This window comes from Panthera tigris, chromosome B1, assembly GCF_018350195.1.
Source record: "Panthera tigris isolate Pti1 chromosome B1, P.tigris_Pti1_mat1.1, whole genome shotgun sequence".
In the NCBI taxonomy this organism is placed as follows: Eukaryota; Metazoa; Chordata; class Mammalia; order Carnivora; family Felidae; genus Panthera; species Panthera tigris.
The window spans coordinates 44,834,934-44,854,856 of NC_056663.1; the positions used below are offsets into that span (position 1 = coordinate 44,834,934).

The 19,923-nt window shown below is 54.1% G+C and overlaps 1 protein-coding gene and 2 long non-coding RNA genes across 3 annotated transcripts; 1 reads left to right on the top strand and 2 right to left on the bottom strand.

Moving 5' to 3' along the window:
• Positions 1–636: 636 nt before the first annotated feature.
• LOC122237903 lies at positions 637–14,168 on the top strand. Its single transcript, XR_006216646.1, has 4 exons — positions 637–1,183; positions 2,758–2,885; positions 10,074–10,231; positions 13,070–14,168. It is a non-coding gene; the product is annotated as an uncharacterized LOC122237903 (long non-coding RNA).
• On the bottom strand, positions 11,082–12,875 carry LOC122237904. The gene is made up of 3 exons (XR_006216647.1): positions 12,810–12,875; positions 11,780–11,903; positions 11,082–11,241 (listed from the first exon to the last, which is right to left on the bottom strand). It is a non-coding gene; the product is annotated as an uncharacterized LOC122237904 (long non-coding RNA).
• A 1,462-nt stretch (positions 14,169–15,630) lies between the features above and the next one.
• ZNF703 (zinc finger protein 703) lies at positions 15,631–18,491 on the bottom strand. The gene is made up of 2 exons (XM_042982659.1): positions 18,220–18,491; positions 15,631–17,205 (listed from the first exon to the last, which is right to left on the bottom strand). Exons 1-2 carry the CDS (start codon positions 18,460–18,462, stop codon positions 15,673–15,675), a joined length of 1,776 nt encoding a protein of 591 aa, XP_042838593.1. The 5' UTR covers positions 18,463–18,491; the 3' UTR covers positions 15,631–15,672.
• Between the last annotated feature and the right edge of the window lie 1,432 nt (positions 18,492–19,923).

The following is a 19,923-nucleotide window of genomic DNA, read 5'->3' on the forward strand; positions in this document are numbered from 1 at the left end:
TTTTCCACACCCGTTGTCACCTTGCTCAGCTGGCCTACAGAATCCTTGCTGGGCCAGTCCCTCTGTCCCCATTGCCGGGGACTCTTTTTCCAGAACAATAAGATGGATTCCGTTCCTCTCCTAAGAGAGTGTTGAGTTCCGGAATGGGGGTAACAGTTCTCTCTTGGCAGGGGAGGAGCCGCCCAGGCAGGCGGGCCAAGGGGCCATTGATCTGAGTCCAGTGAAAAAGTGGCTTCTCGGGAGCCCTGGATCCAGGCCCACTTCTAGACAACTTCTTCTTTCAACTCTCTTTCATGTGTTCTAACTTCACAAACATGCCAGTTCCCAGCTGCCCCTGAGAGACAGCAGTGATGGTGGTGGGTGGTGTGGGGGGACCGCAGCAGGAGTCAGATGCGTTGGCGGGGTGGGGGAGGGTGTGGTGGCCCGTTCCACCATATCAGAGACTTTTCTGCTGGGGGCTGCGGTTGCATTTCAGGTCTGCGGAGACAGTCGTGTGGACTCACTCCACCTGACTTGGGCGATCGCACCGCTACACGTATTAAAATAGAGATGTCCTTGTAGGGCAGATTCACCCACCAACATCTCATCCCTTTCTTCTGCCCTTTATACCTCCCCCCCCCCCCCCCACACACACACACACACAGACACACACACAAATACTTAACCAATTAAATCTGTTGAGCGCTATTTGCAGATGATGGTGTGGAATTGTGCTGGACTTGTGTCCGGCCTCATTAAATGTCAGCATTAACAATACGGCACTTGGCAATCAAGGCTGCTCTGTGGCTGTTAGTCATTAATCACCATCTGACAGTCCTGAATTGGAAACGAGGAGCCTGTTCACATGTGCTCTGTGTACCTAGTTACCCTCTTGGTAATCAGTCTCGAAAAAGTTTTCTTTGACTCCCTGCCTGCGAGGACCTCTGTCCTGGCAAGGGGGCACGGGGTCATTAGGCTCTGCTCCCCTCTCCTCCTCCTCCTCCTCACTGGGAAAAGAGGTTGAGGTCCTAAAGAAACAGGGGGGAGAGGAGCATATTGTTTTTGGCCTACTCTTTCCCTCTTAGGCCTGTTTTATGTAGCCTTGTTTTTATATTCTGGCCCAGTGGCCAGGAAAATTCTCTTTCTCCCGGAAGAAATCCCGAAAGACAGCAGGGAGGTTGGTTCTGTTCCAAAAGCCAGTGGGGTAAGTGTGCAAATGCGTCCTTTCTAGGCTGCTCAGCTGTGGACCTCTGTCTGCTAGATGGGGGTGCTTGGCTAATTTCAGGGATTGCTTCCCGCAACGTGGGTCTGAACTTCCACAGGTCTGCTGGATCCCTTTGCAGAATTGAGAGCAAGGACCAGCTTCCCCTTGGGACCCATCCCCAGCACCTTCCTACAGCCATATTAATTTATTTGTTGATTCAAGAAATACCTGTTGAGGGCCTGTTGCGTGCCAGGCACGGACTGGACACTGTGGGTACAGCAGTGAGCACGGGGTGGGTCAGCACTGAGACAGGAAAGGGAAGTCCTTCTGGCAGCATTCTGGCTGCCGGGTGCTCCCCAGGGACACCAATCCGGGAGCTGCCATTCGTGGGGAAATGTTCATGTTGCAGAGCTTTTCGGACCTGGCTCCTTCCCACCCCTCTATCTTCTGACGTCTCATTCCCGGGAGCCCTGCTCTCTGTCTACTTAGGTGTGGGCTGCTCCCAAACAGGTTTGGTGAACACTGATGTATTAAGGGGGGGGTCTCTTCTCTCTTTCCCCCATTCATAGAACATTGTTATGATTTTTCCCCCCAGGACTTTGCTCCTTAACTCCAAGAAATGAGTTGAGTGGGAGAATGCCAGCCACCATGGCAAGTTGGGAGAAGAAGGAGGGTCTCCTCTGCCTGCCTCTAGGGTTTGCCGCCCTACCCCAAATCATGTGTCCTCAGGAGCACCTCTCCTGTTCTGGGCATGGGGAGACAGAGGAGAGAAGGGAAGACTTCTGGAACAAGTGGCCATTGGGCCACTGATAAAGGACTTGCATCTTTTCTCTCTTGCCTGATTGCCTTTTTTGTCTCTCTTGTTCCTTTGAGTTTTACCTCCTGGGGGGTCTCTTCTCTCATCAAAGTAGTGACTTCAGTTTAAAGATGTTGACAAATGCTTAAGCTCTTTAGCTCTTTTCAGATTAAATGGAATTTGGCAAGCATTTATGGATGGCCTGCCTTGTGCCTGGCACTGTCCTAGGCATACAGGGGGCATGAGTATGCATAAGAGATCCTTCTTGCCTTTAAGGTACTCATGGTCCAGTGAGGGGTGGTGAGGGGTCCTCACATAGACAAAGACTATCAGAGAGATAAAATAAGGGGCTCAGAGGATTCAGAGCAACCGATTGGGGTGAAAACGAGACCAGTGAATTTGTGAGAGGGGGTAGGCTTTTTAGGAGGAAGGAGCAACTGGATGCAAGAGCTGGATGTCTAGGAAACAGTGAGCCGTCATGTTTGGCTCCTGTGAAATTTCCGGCAGGGATGGGTGGAAAGGTGTCAGGGCCATTCCGTGGAGGACTTGATTTTTAGGTTAAAGGTTTGGCCTTGATTAGAGAGGGGCCGCTCAGGGGGGAGCCAATGAAGTCCTATGGGTTTCTAAGAGTAAGTAACACACTCTCCAGTATTTCATTAAAATATTATCTTTCTGGAAGAGAGAAAGCTGAGTCACCCTCAAGCTTCCCTCTTGGGCAAGAATCTTGTAATTATGTATTAATTTGTGTCATCGTTCATTTAATTTCTGTCTCCATCAGCCGTTGCCCACATCACAGCTCCAGGAGCTGGCGAAGCTCAAAACTCGGCCTGAGAGCATCCCTGAAACCCTCCTGAGAGGGCCTGTCAGCCCCAGACCAGTCTCCAGTTCTCCCTCTTGCTTGCCGAGGTAACCACCTTAGTGGTGCCCTGGACTGTGGGGTGACTGGGTGGTCAGTGCTCTCCCTCCACACCCCTTCGCTGCCCTTCTCCTCCAAGCTCCTCCCCGTTCCTGGTTTTTCCAGGGCTCTGGCTGAGTTACTGAGCTTTTGTCCTTCCAGGGAGGCACAGCTGCAAGGGAAAAGGATCTCCATGACAGGAGAATTTGGCTGATGCCCGGGCATGAATTTCCCCAGCCTGAGACACTCTTCCTTCTTTATCTGGCTGGCCGTGCTCAGCCTTCTGGTCTCAGCTTCACGATCATGGTCCCAAAGAGGCTCTCTCTGACCTTAGTTCTAAACAAGCATTCCTTGTTACACCCTCTCTGTATGCGCGGTAGAACACTCCTTTTCCTTCATTGCTACTACCACGATGTATAATCCTACATTGAATTGTTTAATTTTGTTCTCCTTATTAGTCTATAAGCTTCAGGAAGGCAGGGGCTGTGTGTCTTTTTGCTCACTATTTTACTCTGAGAGTTGAGCCCAATTCCTGGCATGTAACAGATGCTTAGTAGATGGTACTGAAGGATCCTACAGATGGTGCTAGGTCCATCTAGGGGCTGGATGATCTCAGAGCTCATTGGACATCTACCCAGTGGCCTGGGGTGGGTAAACTATGGTGTTTTTTTCTTTTTCTTTTTCTGTTTCAGAAGGAAAGGGGGAGAAGAAAATATAGAGTGAAGAGAGTACGTATGGCTTGGTATTCTTGGAGACCCTCTCTCATGGACTGGCTTAGCCTACTCCACAGGAGATCGTGGGTGGGTTGGGGTTAGGACCCTGCTTCTCCTCTGATAGAGTCCCCAGACCTTGGAGCCTGGCTTGAAAACAACAACAACAAAAACCCCTATGGATGTTCCATAGGAAAAAACCATGTTCCATGTTCCAAAAAGAAACAGCACTTTTCTGACCCCAACTACCTTTCACTGGCCTGTTCCTGAAGGATTCTGAGCTTGGAAAGCCCAAAGAAGTTTCAGGCAACATTTTTTTTCACCTGAAGCATGCATAAGCTGTAATCTGCTAGGAAAAATAGGACAGCAGGAGAGGAAGGCAAGAGGACAGAGGTTAAAGCAGGGCTGGTTTGGGGCAAGCAGTGGAGGAGAAAAGTTAGTATTGTGGTGGGTGGGAGAACCTCCTTCTTTCCTTCTTTCCCCTCCTTCAAGGTGTTCTCTCCACTGAGCGAGCTTGAGGGTGTGAGAGCAGAAGGAGGCAGAGATGAGGACAAGGCCCTCAAAGCATGAGGGAGAGGGGAGACTCGTCCCTCTAATGGTGGTTCTCAAGCAGGGCTGGACCACCCCCAGGGCTGTTTGGAGGTGTAGGGGATAGTTTTGGTTGTCTCCATGACTGGGGGGTGGGGGGATGCCAAAAACAAGTCATGTCTTGAGACCAAGGATGCTAGACCTTCTGCCCTACACTGGAGGGTCCTGCCCAATAAAGAACTCTCTTGGTTAAAATAATCGTGAGAAACAGTGAGATGAGGAAAAACAAGGACTTGAAGGCTTTATCTCTCTGGGGCATTAGACACCCCGCGGGTCTTGTCCCCAGAATTCCTGAAGTCCATGGAGAAAAAGTGGAGAGGCCTACCCTGCCCACTGGAGCATGTGACGTGGCACTCAGGGGTCACTGTCCTGTTTGGTCCCCTCTCAGCACTCCCTCCATGCCCCTCAAAAACCTGCAAAGCTGTCCAGCGGGCCCTGTTAGCTCAAGCCGGGCCTCCCTCAGCTGCGACAGTTAACTTTTTCCATATGCTGGGGCTGCTCCTGCATCAGACGAGGAGGATGGGGAGAGATATGCGGTCAGAGTGGTTGCAGGTGGAGGCGAGGGGCGGCCCGCGGGAATGTCCAAGGGTTGGTGGGAGAGGTTTTTTGGGGGGTGTCGCCTTGTGGGGGAAGTACTGGGGGAAGTCAACGGCAACACGTTCTAGCCTGTTGGGGGGACGGCCGTTGGCACCAGGAGAAATCCATCCAGCGGAGCCAACCCTCATTAATCATCCGGGCGGCTGAACTGCCAGCTCCTTTCAAGATCTTTCAAGAAGGGTTTTCACCCAAAATAGAGTTGAAAATGTGCTGGGCCCTACTCAGAATCTCATCAGTCTGGGCATTATGGGAAGTGTCAGGCAGGCTGTGACAGACAAGGCCCACTCTGTTCAAGGGGTCCTGACTCCCACGGCCTGTCATATCAAGCGCCTGATCAAATTTGACAGCTTCATTTGTACCTACAGAATAGATAAAAGGGGCTGTTCATTGAAACAAATGGAGGGGAAGGGGTGGGGGAGGGAAGGGAGGTGAGAGGGAGTGTGTGTGTGTGTGTGTGTGTGTGTGTGTGTATGTGTATTGGGGGGAGGAATGACATTGGGGGTAGGACAGGGGAGGGTGATGTTGGGAGCAGGGGTGCAAAGGAGGATGCTCTCCATGAGCATTTGGGTCAACACCCCCAGAAGAGGGAATAGGGGTCAGGGAAGACAGGTGAGTATCAGGAAGGGGATGGACGTGAAGGTCCCACCTATCACCGTCACCATCAAGAGGCTCCTGAGACCCTCTCTGTGCTCTGGGTCCTGACACTGTATAACCGGAGCCAGGAAGGTGGGCCCTGGGGGTGAGAGAGCCCAGGGTGGGTGGCCGTGACTGGGAGAGCAAGGCCAGCACAGGTGATGCATGTTTCAATTCCAAGCCTTGAGCTGAATTTTGCAAAGAGCCTTCCTTCCCTCGGAAGCAACCCCTTCACTGTGCTGTGTCCGCAGTGAGGCTGTCGTCCTCCTTTGACTGCTTGCCCACACCTGCGCTGGTGGCCCCAAAGCCCCGGCTCCCTTAAGTTACTCTTGCTTTCATGCTCCCTGCAGGTGGAAGCTGGTTGGTGTGCACCGGAGGGACATCCTCCAATACACTCTGGCTTTGGGCTTTGCTCAGGCTGTCCCACTGGCCTCAAAGACCTCTCTCTTCCTTCCCGTGGGGGACTGGGTGAACGAATGCATCCTTCCAACTCCCAGGGTGCTCTGAACGCCTGGCACTTTTTAGGAGTCCCCTTCATGTGTTAATGTCATACTTTATTTCACATTGTTAGTAGGTGTTTATACGGTCTTCCCTAAGAGATTTTAAACAGTGTGATGTGAGGGGCCATGTCTTATGCATCTTCTCTTCTTTGACAGCATTTAGCACAGGTAGCAGTTTCTCAGGAAACATTCCCACAAGTACACCTACACTGCAAAGTTCAGCTGTGACCAGCAGGGGGTGAGCTGGGGATCAGGGGATTTAAAGTTCTTTTCTGACCCAGTCTTTAGAGGAGAGGGTCTGAGGTTGACAAGTCTCCACCTATCCTGCCCCCACCCATTTAGAGCCATTGGGAGATTTAGAGAAAGGCCCTCTTGGACACGGATGCGGCCCAGGCTAGGTGTCCTGGGGCCGCCACGGAGACCCCACATGCTCCGCTTGGCCAGATGCTCTCGTGCAAGGCACCAGCCTCACCACAGTACGTGGTGGCTCCTGTGGCAGGAGTATAGGTTTTTGGAATCAGAGAGACTTGACAGGGATCTTGCTTCTACTGTTTACTGGCTTTGTGTCCCTGGGCAAAAAGTGTTCAATAATAGACTCACTGCAGAGACTTGCTGCCAGGATGAAATGAAGTCTTGTATGGAAAGCGCTTAGCACGGTGCCTGGCACACAGCAAGCGCTCCGTAAATGTTAGAGAAGGAAAAGAAGCCACATCTGACCCCTGTTGCCCAGACCTTTCTCGTCTCAAATGACAGTACATACTGTTGATGGCACTTGTTTGTCAGTGACCATTGATCACTATCACTTTCGGTCCATCCTGAACCTTTTTGTAAGTTTCACAGATGAAAGCATTCCTAGAATCCAATACATGGGAGGTCTCCACCCTTCTTGTAAGGAGGGCTTGTTAATACACTGCCTTGATGATCCAAGAGGAGGTTGTTTGCAAGCCACCTGGTGGAGATCTCGGGACTACAAGGTATGCAGAAGGTCACAAATCTCTTTGAACTTCAGGGTCTCATAGGTCTGAGATGTCTGCCCTAACTGCGAGGCCAGGCTTGTCTGGCTAGAGCATTCCATCCCCAGAGGCACCTGTTTCCTGTGATTTCAAGTGTAAACTTTCTCCAGGTAAACAGGGCTCAGTGGGTTTGGAAGGAGTTTCTGTTTGTTGAGGCCCGAGGAAGCAGGGTGGAGGTGAGCTGGACGGAGGGAGAGGAGAATTCTGTCTCACTGTGGCCATGGACAGTCACGCATGCCTTCATCACACTGCAAACTCAGTTTCCCCCTGTGTAAAATGAGCATGGGGAGGGCAGGGTGGAAGCTGGTCAGAGTGCCCAGAGAGCACCCTCTCCAATTCTCCTCTCCTTCCCGGGAGGGTCAGTGTCCTGCCCTTGGCAGTTAGGAGAGGCTGGGTGATCAGTTCTAGCCAGAGGAGTATGAACAGATGAACAGAAGTGACATATGTCATTTTGGCCTGAAGTGTTGTTTGTACAAGATTCTTCAGTTCTTCCCCCGCTGACCACCAAGGATGTTCCTGTTAGTCAGTGGGCCTGATAAATTATGTGCAACACTGTGATGCTTTCTGATGATGGGTCACCTTGGTTAGACTGAATGACAGTTCCCGGTTAGCTAACCAAACATGAATCTAGGTGCTTCTGTGAAGGAATTTTGCAGATATGATTCAAGTTCTTAATCAGTTGACTTTAAGTAGATCAAAAGGGAGGTTGTCTGGGGTGGGCCTGACCTAACCAGGCAAGCCCTTTGAAAGAGGGCTCAGGCCTTCCCTGAATTTAGAGACTCCAAAGGGCTCATGCCAGTAGTTCCAGCCTTGGATCTTCCCTGCCTGCGTGTCCTACAGACTTGCTTAGCTAGCCACCACAATCGCATAAGCTGATGCTTTGCAATAAACGCCTTACTATATTACTGGTTCTGCTTCTCTGTTCAAACCCTGACAGATACAGAGATCTTTGTCAATGATGGAGATGTAGTATAAACGAGAAATAAGCCTTTGTTGTTAAGCCCCTGAGATGGTGGGGCTCATTTGTGACCACAGCATACTCTGGCCTGTATTGACCATCGCAACACGAATAGAGCTGTTGGTCCATCATATATTTCAGCTCACACGTCTGCCTCCTACTGGACTGGAAGCTCCCTGAGGCAAGGTCCGTGTCTCTCCCATCTTTCTTGTCCCAGAGAAGACCGTGGTACCTAGTATGTAGTGGGCACTTTGTTAATGTTTACCGAGTTGCAAACCCACTGCACCGAGCAGCATCTTGGCTCTTGGAAGGGAGGGGCAGGACTGAGGTAGTCACTCCATTTCCTTATGGGCTGGCTACAAACCTGTGTGTAACCCACACCAGACACATGTACATGGTCGTAATTACACACACCCAGGAGAGCAAACGGGACGCAGGGAATGTGCACTGACAGGTTCCAAATTACTGTTTCCACTCTAAAATCTGGCTCTGATTTAAACTCCAGAAGGATCACTTGATTTTATGTTCCAAAGAGCTGTGGAGATACCCGCTGCCCACTCAGAGCAAAGGTCCCCCCAACTCCTCCATGGTTTGATTTTTATCTGCTTTTCACTTCTTCTCTTGCCAGTTCCATTTTCCAAAAGCAATTGGCGGTAGGTTATGAAACATGATTCTTTCTGTAGACCTTGATTTAACCTCACAGGATTCTCAACGTTATTTTCAACAATCATTTCTGACCCGCTTAAGTACCCAATCAGTCTTTGAAATACCCGCATCAAAACTAAACTACACTCAGGATCTCATCAAATTAAAAAAAATATTTTAATAATCCATTTTGTTGAAATGAAAAAGAGAGTCCCTTCTCTGGGTGAAAATTCCACATTACAGTATTTTTCTTCTGTATGCTCCCCTGCTCCCCGCCCCCCCGCCCTCCCCCCCCCGCCATTATTGAGGTAAAGTCATGACATTTCTTCTTCTGGACCTTTCACACTCACTGTCTTGATAGGAACTTTAGAACTGTACTTGACTGGGGATGAGTGATGGAGCATTCTAACCAGCTCTGACCTCCATAATGCTTTACTCTAAACATTTTATAAACTCATAGAATATTCCAGTTGGAAAGGGCTTCAAGATTAGAGGGCCCAATAGCTTCATTTCAGAAATAGAAAAATAGATTCAGAGATTAAGTGACTTGTTCAAAGTCACACAGCAATTAAGTTTCAGAACTAGAAGAAAATCCCAGTTTTCTGGCTCCCATTTCTATGCTCTTTCTCCCCAATATGCAATGACTAGACATCCTGGACTTTCCAGGACAGTCTTAAAGTACACTGTAAGTGTACTTAAACTTTTATCTCCGTTTTAAAGTTTATAAAATACAGTCGCTTCATTTCTCTCAGCCAGTAGGTTCAACTTCTTTTCTCTTAAGAGAGAGTTTTCCCCGTTCATCTGTGATCCAAATCCACTGACAGCTTCTCCTGTTTTAGTAAGTGCTAATAGTGCTTGGAAGTCTTGGGAAGTCTTGGGAAGGCACCCTGGGAAGACTTGGAAAGGCCCTTCATTCAGGAAGAGTACAAACCATTTCTGTGCCGCGAACGCTCTCTGGCAGGTGCAAGTTGATTAGGAAGAAAGGAATGGAAGAAAATTCAGATGTGCCATATACAGTGTCAGTAAAGCGTCTTCCTTCATCTGCTTCAGAAATGGAAATTATGGGCTCAGGGGCTCAAGTTCCAGCTCTCTTATCACTATGGAATGAAGGCCTCATCCATCTTCAGCCTTCAGAAAAAGGATGGGCCTCCAAGGAGCCTCCCAACAGATTGGATGGCAAGGTGCCCCCCATCAGCCCCAGTGGTCTCCCCCTCCGGCTCCTACAGCCCACCCATCTGGTCCACACAATTAGTACCTTCTTACATCCTGTCCTATCCTCCACTGTCTGCACAGTACGATTTAGCACTTTATTAGATCAGCATAAACGCGCTTATATGTAACGCTATGTTGCTCCCTGACTCACGGGTGCGTCTTATCTCCCCCAACTAAATCAGACAAGAATTTCGTCTGAGTTTTCTCCTGTGTCTTATGGCATCCAGCACATAAACAGGAATTCTGTAAATCCTGTCCCTTTGATGATGACCTCCTGGAAGTATTAATCCCCAAATACCAGCACTCGAATTTCAAGCTGCCATTTCTCTATTTTTGTCATCAGGTGCATCATTTGTCAAAACATTAAGTGTACCAGCGGAAAGAAGTAGATATCACTTTTGTGGTCCCCCTACCTCTTTTTAAAAGTGGAAATCAACTGTTGGACTCCATCGATTCCCCATGAAGCCCCTGGCCTGGCTCCCATCCTGGACCCAGGCAGAGGTAGGTGTGTGTGTGTGTGTGTGTGTGTGTGTGTGTGTGTTCGGGTGGGAGGATGCTTCAGTTCTCTGTTTCTGGCCTCTGCAGCCTTCCCCTCTGCTGGGTGCCTTTTCTGTACTTGGACCCAGTGGCTGACAGCTGTTTTTGGGGGACTGGAGGAGAAAACGTGGGCATGCCGAGAGTTACAATAGGACAGGCTTTGTCCAGGGGCCGTGGTGCGTCTTCACTGACCTTGGAACTGAGTGACCGGGGACAAGTGAGGGGAGGCAGCTTCCTTCCCTTTCCAGGCTGCAGGTTTTTAATGTCTCCTTTGTTGGTCTGGGCCCCTGGAGACGGCACTGAAGGGAGAGACTTTAGGCTGTTCCCTCCCTCCCGGACAAAATGGTGCATGCTTTTCCTGTTTAAACAGGGCGCAGTTGTGAAGTGCCCTGACTCCGCACACACCAAGGCCCGGCAACGGCTGCAATAAATCAATAGGAAAATAGAAGCTGCCAGTTAGACTAAACAAGTGCATTTGCAAAGACGGCTAGCCCTCATTAATCACTCTGACAGTCCTAAAAACACATTTCCCCTTTAATGACTGTATTTGGATAATCAGTGCTTTTTCCTCCTCAGTCAGAGTTTGAGTAACAGACAGCTGGTGTTATTACAGCCATTGGGGAGGGAGGGCTGGGATTAGGGTCTACGGAGAGCCATCCACTGGCGGTCTCCTCAAACCGGGTCGGCTGCAAAAGCTGTTGTTATGCAATAATGAGAGGGAGCTTTGTACTGCCATCGATGGCTCCCGGGCAGCCATGTGCAAGTTCCCCCCCAAACCTGGACACCCACCTGCATTATGTGAAACACAAAAGCCTCATGTTGGGTTTTATGAGCTTTGGCAGATTTAACCACAGGCTGGGAGGCAGGAGTTTCTCTGGCAGCAAGGTAAGAAGATGGGTCGATGTGATCTGGCTTTGCTTCCTTTAGGTGACTTTGGCTTTCAGGAGAAACTTTGAAACCCAGCACATTCCTCTCTATAAATGATGTAACACATTAATGCACAGCACATTATGAAAATGATAATTCAAACCCATAGTGCTCCAAATTAAACCATACATTATCGGATGCACTCAACCATCTATTTTGTAAAAAGACAGGACGAATGAAATCAAATCAAACAGAAAACTGGAGTGCAGCTTCCCCTACAGAATGATTAATAAAGTACAGAGCCTCAGGATTATTGCAAGACGAATTCCATGGTAACCCAGACATACATCAGGCAGGACTTAGCTCATATATCGAGAGGCACGTCCCAGTACGCCGGGTAGGGCAAGGCAATTGTGGCTGCCTAAAGAAGGGCGCCACACCTCCTGAGCTCCCCAATTTCTCTGGAGGTGGGTTAGCGGAGGGGGGGGGGACGACTGGCAAGTTAAAAACCCAACGCCATGCAACTCTGTTCGTGTCAACCCTGTATCTGAGAAGGAGCCTTTCCCCTCCCTCTCCTCCTCCCTTCCTCCCGCAGCTGCCCACGAGGCCACAAAAATAACCAGGCAAGAGGTGTGAAAATCTGACCTGGGGCCAGGAACGTCCAGTGTCTCAAGTTCCAGCTCTTTGCTTCCACCCTTCCTGGTGCCTTGGGAACACAGGCCCCATTTCTGGCGCCTGGGAGAGATTAGGAGGAAAAGAGGGAGGAGGGCTAGGAAGAGAATGAGGTGGAGAAATAGAAGGTAGAGGTGATTCTCAAAGAAAAGAGTGGCTAGATGAATTAATTATGCAAATAAGCAGTTGGTGGGGAGTATTATCTCTATTAAAACAGCAACTTTGTCTAATGAGAATTTAGCTATTGAAAGTAAGCAACTCCCCACCAGCTAATTAAAACAGCCACATTTCTTTGGAACTGGCACCCATTTATGGTGGGGAGGGCTGACATTTCAGGGTGAGAACTGGGACACTCCAGACCACAATGCTTGCCCTTTGATGTCACAAGGGTAGTTGGGGGCAGCTTATTCCAACTACGCAAAGGGCATCCTTCCCAGTCTGCAAAGGCCACAAATACATTTTCTGGGGAAACTCAATGGTCTGGGGGGTTTCTAAGCTCATGCATAAGCCAAGAAGCTTTAGAAACACGACTTTTGCTATACAGAGAGTTCACTATTGGAGACAGTGAGTCTATTCCTTTCTCTTTCCCAACAAGAGGAACGCTGTGGTCCTTAGCTAGGGAGGTCTGAAGCCCATGAAGTTTAAGAAAAGAGAAAAGTTTAAGTCTTCCTGCAGGGGGAGCAATTTCCAGAAGTTTTAGCAGCCATAAAAAAAAAAAAAGGTATCTGAAGGAAAGAGGACTTGAGAGGAAGGGAAGTGGGAAATAACCAACAGCAGACAAAACAACAGAGAGAAAGAAAAACAAAGCAAGTCCCTACAGTTTCAAGTCATTTAAAGATTCTGACCAATTTGAACTTTGAGAACCCAGATAATGACGACTCCCCAGGAAGGTCCTGAGTTGGTCCCAGGGTGACTTCCACAGCCTGTTTAGCCTCTCCCGGACTTGCCCTCCCCCACGTGCCCAAAGACACTAGCAGCCGAGGTCCCTTCCCCTGGGACACACCTAAGTTCTTTTGGTGGCCAGCACGGACACTTTCTGCAGAAGAAGCCTGAGGTCCTCTTGACAGAGAAAGGAATTTTGGCCAGAAACAAAGATATAGTGGCAAAACTTCAAAGAACCCTAATCAACCCCCCCCCCCCGCCCCCGCCACCTCCCAAGAACATCTAACGTTGAGGCTTTGTCAAGTCCAGAGAGCGTGACACCGGGTGAGGGAGGCCCCCCCCCTGTGATTCTCTAGCGGGGTGTGGTGTCTTCCCAAACAGTGCGGACCGACAGAGAAGGCATCCCTCCCACCCCACCTTCCGTCCTTGACCTCGGGTCTATGGACGGACGTTTCAGACGCACGAAGCTTGCGGAGCACGAACTGCCCAGTTAAGTCACAATCCTCACAGAGAAAGCAAAGCAAAACAGCAGCGCCAACAGCAGATCCCCAAAGCGGCGCGGGGCCAACGCAGAGGAGAGCGGTCAGGAGGGGGCGAGGCAGACCACTTTGAAGTGCGCCCAACAGGAGGCCCGTCGCGTCCAAGAGGAGCAGGCCGAGCGCCCGCGCGCCCTGGCCGGGTGCACCGGGGAGCCAGCGGCCTTGGTCGCTCACCGCCCAGGGTAGACGTGAGGGCCGTCCGTCCCCTCCTCCGGCCTCGCGGAAAACCCGGGCAGTGGGAGGTGCCCGACCCTGGTCCCACCATCCTGGCAAAGGGCGCCCCATCATCGCCTGCCCGGGGATGCCCCAGCGGGTGTCAGTCGTGTGAGCTCAAGACAACAGGGACCGAAGAGTGGTCTCAAAGTCTTGAGTAAACACCGCGTCTTCTCAGCAAAACCGAAACCCCTCCAGAGAAGTCTCTGGGGGCGCAAATGACTCGGGTCGGCAACTCAGCGCTGGCCTTGGGGAGCCCCCAAGCTCTGCAAAGCACCCATGTCAGCAGGTGCATTTGGTTTCAAGGAGAAAAGGCAGTCAGGAGGAGGAAATCATTCGCATTTCCAGTGGGAAGCGCGGAAGGTGTCGTCGGGGTCGGCGCCAGTCACCTGTCTTTCTGCCACTAGGTGGCGCCAGAGGCACGTCGACTTTGCATACCTACAGGGCTCGGGGGACGGTGCTGCCAAGTCTGAGCCCCGCGTCCTGGTTCCCTGCTCAGCTCCTTGTACCTCGAATCTAGGCCCAGAGGAAAAACCGCATTTACACACTCCCTTCACCCTGTCCCCAGGAAATATCAAGGACTTTGAAGCGAGGCTGGGAGCTAAACAACCAAGTGGGAGAAACAAACAAACAAACCCATAAAGACGGCTTCATGTTATTTGTAATGCGTTGGCATAAGTTTTGTTTTTTTCCCTCCCCTCCCCCTTTCTTGAAGAAAGGCATTAAATTCGTCCTTGAACGGAAATTTCAGAAGGAAACCATAAGGTATTTAAGCAAGAATAAAAGGACATCTGCTTAGGTGTCTGGAAGCAGGACAGTGGGTGAGGCAAGAGAGAAACACACCACGGTGTGAATATAGCCAAGTATTCCATTTATTAACAAAATAAGTCTTACCAAGGGAGAGCTCTATTCATCCCCAACAGGCCCCACAGCCCCCGCACTGCTGCATAAGACCAGGAGGGAGGGTAGGTGTGGGGAGAAGACCCAGGGGTGGAGTCTTCAATCCCAGTCACTGAGGGAGCCCACGGAAGCCCACGGCCAACTTTGGGGATTCTGTTGGGTCAGGCCTGGGAAGGGGGTGATGGGGCTACTGTGATCTGTGTACTCCCTGCCCCCCCAACTGTCCCCTAATGGAGCTAACAAGGTTGTACTGCCCTCTGATGTTGCCACTGGTCTGCTTTGGAAGGATCTAGCAAGCATCACTGACCCTACCCCTATCAGGAGAGGGATCCCAACAATGGAGAGAAAAACAAGACTATAAATGCACTTTGCAAAATATAAAGAGCAACCAGCAGGGCCTTCTAGGACTTTTGATTGAATAAGACTAGCCGTACAAGTCCCCCACCAGCAGGCAGTGGGACTACCGGGTGTTTGGGGCCACCAAGCATCTGAAAGGTAAAAAGGCTGTCAGAGGCCTTAGGGCCTCTCTTTCAGGGCAGAGCCTGCTGGCAGGGTCAGGGCTCTCAGTGCTCAGAGCAAGCTAGAGGAGCAAGGCTCTAATTTTGGGGGCCAGGGTGCAGACCAAGGACCCCAGGAGGAGAGGGTTGCAGGGGAGGAATCACAGAGCAGAGTTCTGGGTCAATAGAACACAAGACCTCTTGCCACCAAGGCGGATCCCTAGACCCCCCAAACGCGTTACAAAAAATATCTCCTCTCTGTTACTTGTACAAAGGATAAAACAGAACCTCAAACAAGAAGAACTGAAGGGGAACGAGGGGAAAAGAGAAGGGGCAAATGTCGTTTTAACGGTTAGGAAGCATGCAAGAAACTCCCCACGAAGGGAAAACAAATAGAAGAACCCCAGAACCCCAACTCTCCCTCCTCCCCCTAAAACCAAACCAATCCAAAAAAAAAAAAAAAAAAAAGCAAAAGGAAAATAAACCACTTACATCTAAGAAAAAGGAAAGAAAAATAAAAGAAAGGAAGAGGGGCGGGGAACATGTAGTTATTTGTGTGATTAATATTATTATTTGGGGAACACAGACTTTTTGCATACCATTGACTCGTGTGGGCCGTTAATGCACTTATATTCCCAGCTTGTAAGCTAACATTATAGTAAATAAATACACAGTCCGGTGGGGAGGGTCTGGGCGGGGAATCCCGGCAGGGACAAGCAGTAGTGGAGGTTGCAGCGGCGAGGCGGCCGGGGGGGGGGGGGGGGGGGGGGGGGGGAAGGGAGGCGGAGGGTGGGGGGGGAAGGAGAGGAGGGTTGGGTGGGAGCAAGAGCTGTAGTTACTGGTATCCGAGTGCGGAGGCTGAGGCTAGTCTCTGTCCGTACAGCGCATACGGTGAGTAGTAGGGTCCGGCTGTGGGGAGGGACGGCACGGCCAGGCCCCCGGCTGTGGATAAGTGGCTCTTGCCATAGGGGTGGTACCGGCTTAGCCCCAAAGTGTGTGGACTCCGCAAAGACAGCGACCCGGGGCTGCCCGGGGCGGTGGGCGGGGGGAGGTGCAGATGGCAGGAGGCTGCAGCTGCGGCGGCTGCGGCGGCGCTGCCCAGGCCGGAAGCCCCGGGGTAGGCGGCCAGAAGTTTCTCCGCGCCGGGCAGGGCCGTGTGAGTCCGTAGGTGGCTGAGCAGCTCCTCCGAGGTGGCGAAGCGCTTGTCACACGGCCCGCTGGCCGCCACCCAGTTGCAGCTGTGTGGCAGCGGTTCGTTCTGCAGCATGAAGCCGTAGGTGTAGAGCGGGTGGCCGGGGAGCGCGGCCTGAGCGGCGCTGGAGGAGAGCGCAGCGGGCTGTAGCGGGTGCCCGGGGTACACCAGTGGGTAGCCCCCGGCCTTCAGGCTGGGCCCGGCGGGGTCGTGCGCGCTGCAAGTGGAGCAGCTGGAGCCGCCGAGGTGCGAGGCGCTGTGGTAACCTCCCAGGCAGTAGGGGTCACGGCATAATCCCTGCAGGAAGGAGGGCGGGGAGGCCCCGGTGAGCGGGCTGGAGCTGGGGGGCTTGCCGGGTGGCAAGCCCAGGCCCCCCGACAGCTGGCCTCCCACGAGGCCAGACTTGCTGGGATCCAGGCCAGGCACGAACTGAGACGGGTAGCCGGCGTAGGCGCCCACGATTGAGCCGTGGTAGCCGATGCTGGAGGGTGGCAGCGGGAACACCGAGTGGCCCGGTTTGTAGGGTGACACCGGCGCCACGTGGCCGGCCCCCACCAGCGCCGAGGGCGGCTCGGACTTGCGCCCAGAGGCCCCAGCCTCCGCACCACCCCCGTGTACGCCGGGCTCCCCACCGCTGCCACGGCTCACAGCCGCAGCCTCCGGGCTGGGCTTGGGCTCCTGGTCTTTCTTGTCCAGCTCCCCGCCTCCACCCCCGCCGCCGTTCTTGCAGTCAGAGTGGTGTGGGGAGCCGCCCCGGGAGCCACCGGGCGAGGACGAGGACGACGACGCAGAGACGGGCGCTCCATGCGGGGGAAAGGGCGTGCAGGCGGCGCTGGGGACCCTGAAGCCCGCCTTGTCTCCCGGGGACAAGGAAGATGAGGAAGAGGTGGAGGACACGGAGGAGGAGCCGCTGTCTTTGCGGGAGTCGCCGCCGCCGGAGCCCTTGGAGTAGGGCTTGAAGCTGGACTTGTCCTCGGCTGGGGAGTCCCCCAGCTGCTTGAGGGCCGCAGACGCGGAGGCGGCACCCGTGGCGGAGCGGCCAGGGTCCTTCTCCCCTCCCAGCCCGTTGGCGGCCGCCGCTACCGAGTTGAGCTTGGACGAGGGCGGCGGGTCGGGCTTGCCGATCTGCGAGCAAGTCTGGGCCAGCAGCGCCAATGGACTCTTCTTGGCGTCCAGCTGTGGGAGACAGCGGCAAGGGGAGGGAGAAGGGGGTGAGACTACGAAACTGACGGAGCAAGTGGGGTGCCTGGGGAGCAGGGTGGGTGCGGAGGGCCCGGGCGGCGGCGCGACGGGGCGGGAAGGCCTGGGGAGAGGGTCTGAGAGTGCGGGCGGGGCGGGGCGGGGCAGCTGAGCAGAACTGCGCGCGCAGGGCCTGGGGTGGGGTCCCTCGATCCACCGCGTCCCAGAGTGCGGCACGGGCCGGGGGGAATGGGGCAGTGGAAGTGGTCCACCAGAGGCCGCCGCGGGAGCAGGTGACTGCTGTGGAATCGGGGCTGGGGGAGGGGCTGTGACTCGCCCCCTACCCTCTAATTTCCCCCTCCTCAGTGCCCAGGAAAAAACTTATTCTTTCAGTTTGGGGAACTTCGCTTGGGACGGGTTTCTGGCGGTGGCGCCGCGAGGCAGGAGCCGGGCGAAGCGCCTTCTGAAGCTAGGGGCTGCCGTTGGCGCTCTCCTTGTAGCCCCTCCCTCCCGGGGAGGGCACGCAGGGAAGTGGGAGGAAGAAAGACCTGGGATCGCGAGTGCCTGGGCGTAGAGCGCTCTAACCGGATGGGACAGAGGCGGAGTGGGACGGGGGCGATGCGGCTCCAAAGACACCAGACCGGGGTGGGGTGTGTGTGTGTGTGTGTGTGTGTGTGTTGGCGCGGGGAGGTGGGGGCGGGAAAGGCAGAGATCATCTCTAGCCTGAAAACTGGGTGCCACAGGAAAAGTAAAGGACCCAGCGGAGACTCCAAGAGCAAACCCAGTCCAAAATACGTAGCTCCGAAAGGCGAGTGTGGACTGGGAAACCTTCCACGGAGAAGCCTGGGGAGAACTGGGTGGACTCCGATCCCTGTTCCCTCGGTCCCTCCTCACCCCGTGTGCCGGCGTGGCCGGACCTGGGCGTCGCACCGAGCCCCGGGGCGCAGGGAGTAGGGCCGTGGGCCCCGCAGTGTTGGGCGGAATGGGGCCGGCAGCGACCAGGAGACTGACCTCAATGGGGCTGACGGGGGTGGAGGACAGCGGCTGCAGGTACTCCGGGTGCAGGAGGTGGCCGGTGTGAGCGCTCAGCATCTTCAGAACCCTGATTGGAAGCCGGTTCGCCTGGCGCAGGGGGTCCGCCGGGGGCAAGAGGGACACCGCCGCCGGCACCGCCGGCCTCTTCCCGCCGCCGCCGCTGCCGCTGCCGCTGCTTTCGGGTGTCCTTGGGTTAGATCCAGCGGGCGAATCGCTCATTTGGAGGAGGCAGCGCCACTGGGGGGGCGGGGAGGGAGGGGGAGCACCGGGGAGGAGAGCTCCCGGGGCGGGTGGGCTCGCTCCGCAGCGTCGAGCGCGGTGCAGCAGCCGCTGCACCTCCACCCCTCCTCCACCGACGCCGCCGCAGCCGCCGCCGCCGCCGCTAGCCCCGGCGAGCAACACAAAAACCTTCGCCTTCCCAGAGTCGCACGTCAAATAGCCGCGATCGGCAGCCACACTTCAAAGGGATCGCCGCGCCCGCCCAATCGCAGCTCTCGCCGGGACCCCGGGGCGGGGAGAGCGGCGGGCGGAGGCCGGCGCCGCCGGTGGGAGGGGAGAGCCTTAAAGGGGCCTCGCCCGCGCGCCGCCGCCGCCTCGGCCTTTACCTCCCGATGTACTCTTCCCTTCCCCCCCCCCCCACCCCCCTGCTGGACCGCCCTTACCCCGGGGTCCCGTAGAGGACGAGACTCCTCCGGGACCCCGGGCTCTGCACCCTACCTTCCGCTGGCTTTCCTGTCTTTCCCCTCCCTTCACGCTGCCAGGGTTGGGGGAGGTGGTGCTGGCCGGGTCAGTCACCCGCCGGCCGAGAGTGTCTGGGGTGGGGCGGACTGAGGTGGGGTGGGGGGCAGGAGCGCCGGGCGCTGGCTCTGCCGCTGCCGAGTCCCAGACGTTCTAGGAGGCCGCCTGGGGGCGGGCCGCGCCTCCTGAGCCCCGGCCTAGCTCCGGCCCTGCTCGGGCTCTGCTCCGGCTCAGCTCCGGCTCAGCTCCGGCACTGCCCCGGTCCAGCTCTCTTTCCCTAATTGGCTTCTCCCTGTTGTGCTCATTTGGAAGCGCCCGAGCCTTGCAGGCGTCCACAGCTCTCGGGACGCGGCGTAGCCGCTCCAACTACTTTGAGCCTCTCCGGTTCGAAGCCTGCAAGTTTGAGGACTCCCTTTCGGGGTGAGATGGTCGCGACGAAGCGCGGTATTCTAGGCTGTGCTCGCTGCCCTGACGCGACTGGAGCGCGCTGCCTGCACACTGATTTATAGGTTCGGTCTTGGGTGCGTTTCAGGTTTCTTATAGTATCTGTTTAGAGGCATACCGTTTTCTCGCTGCACCGTGCCTAGCTGCTATTTTTGGGGGTACACCCAGGATCACTGGAGAGGCCAGTATCCCAGAGGAAGGGGGAAAATCTACGTGCTGTACGTCGATACAGAATCCAGAGATGCGCCTTCCCGTCTTTTCTTCTAGTGGGGGAAAATGCACTAGCTTTTCCCAGGGACATTTTGGAATAAAAACTTTTTGTTAAAAATAACAATACCCTCCTTTCCTCCCCCCCCCCACCCCCCGCCTTTTAGATAAAATGTGTATTGCCAGCTTCGCGCTTGGCAGAGATTTTACACAGTCATAGTACTGACATTAAAGTTCCCGGTCGGCCGATCATCAGAAGGTGAAGCCGGTCCTTTGTGCGCCGGCCTCTGG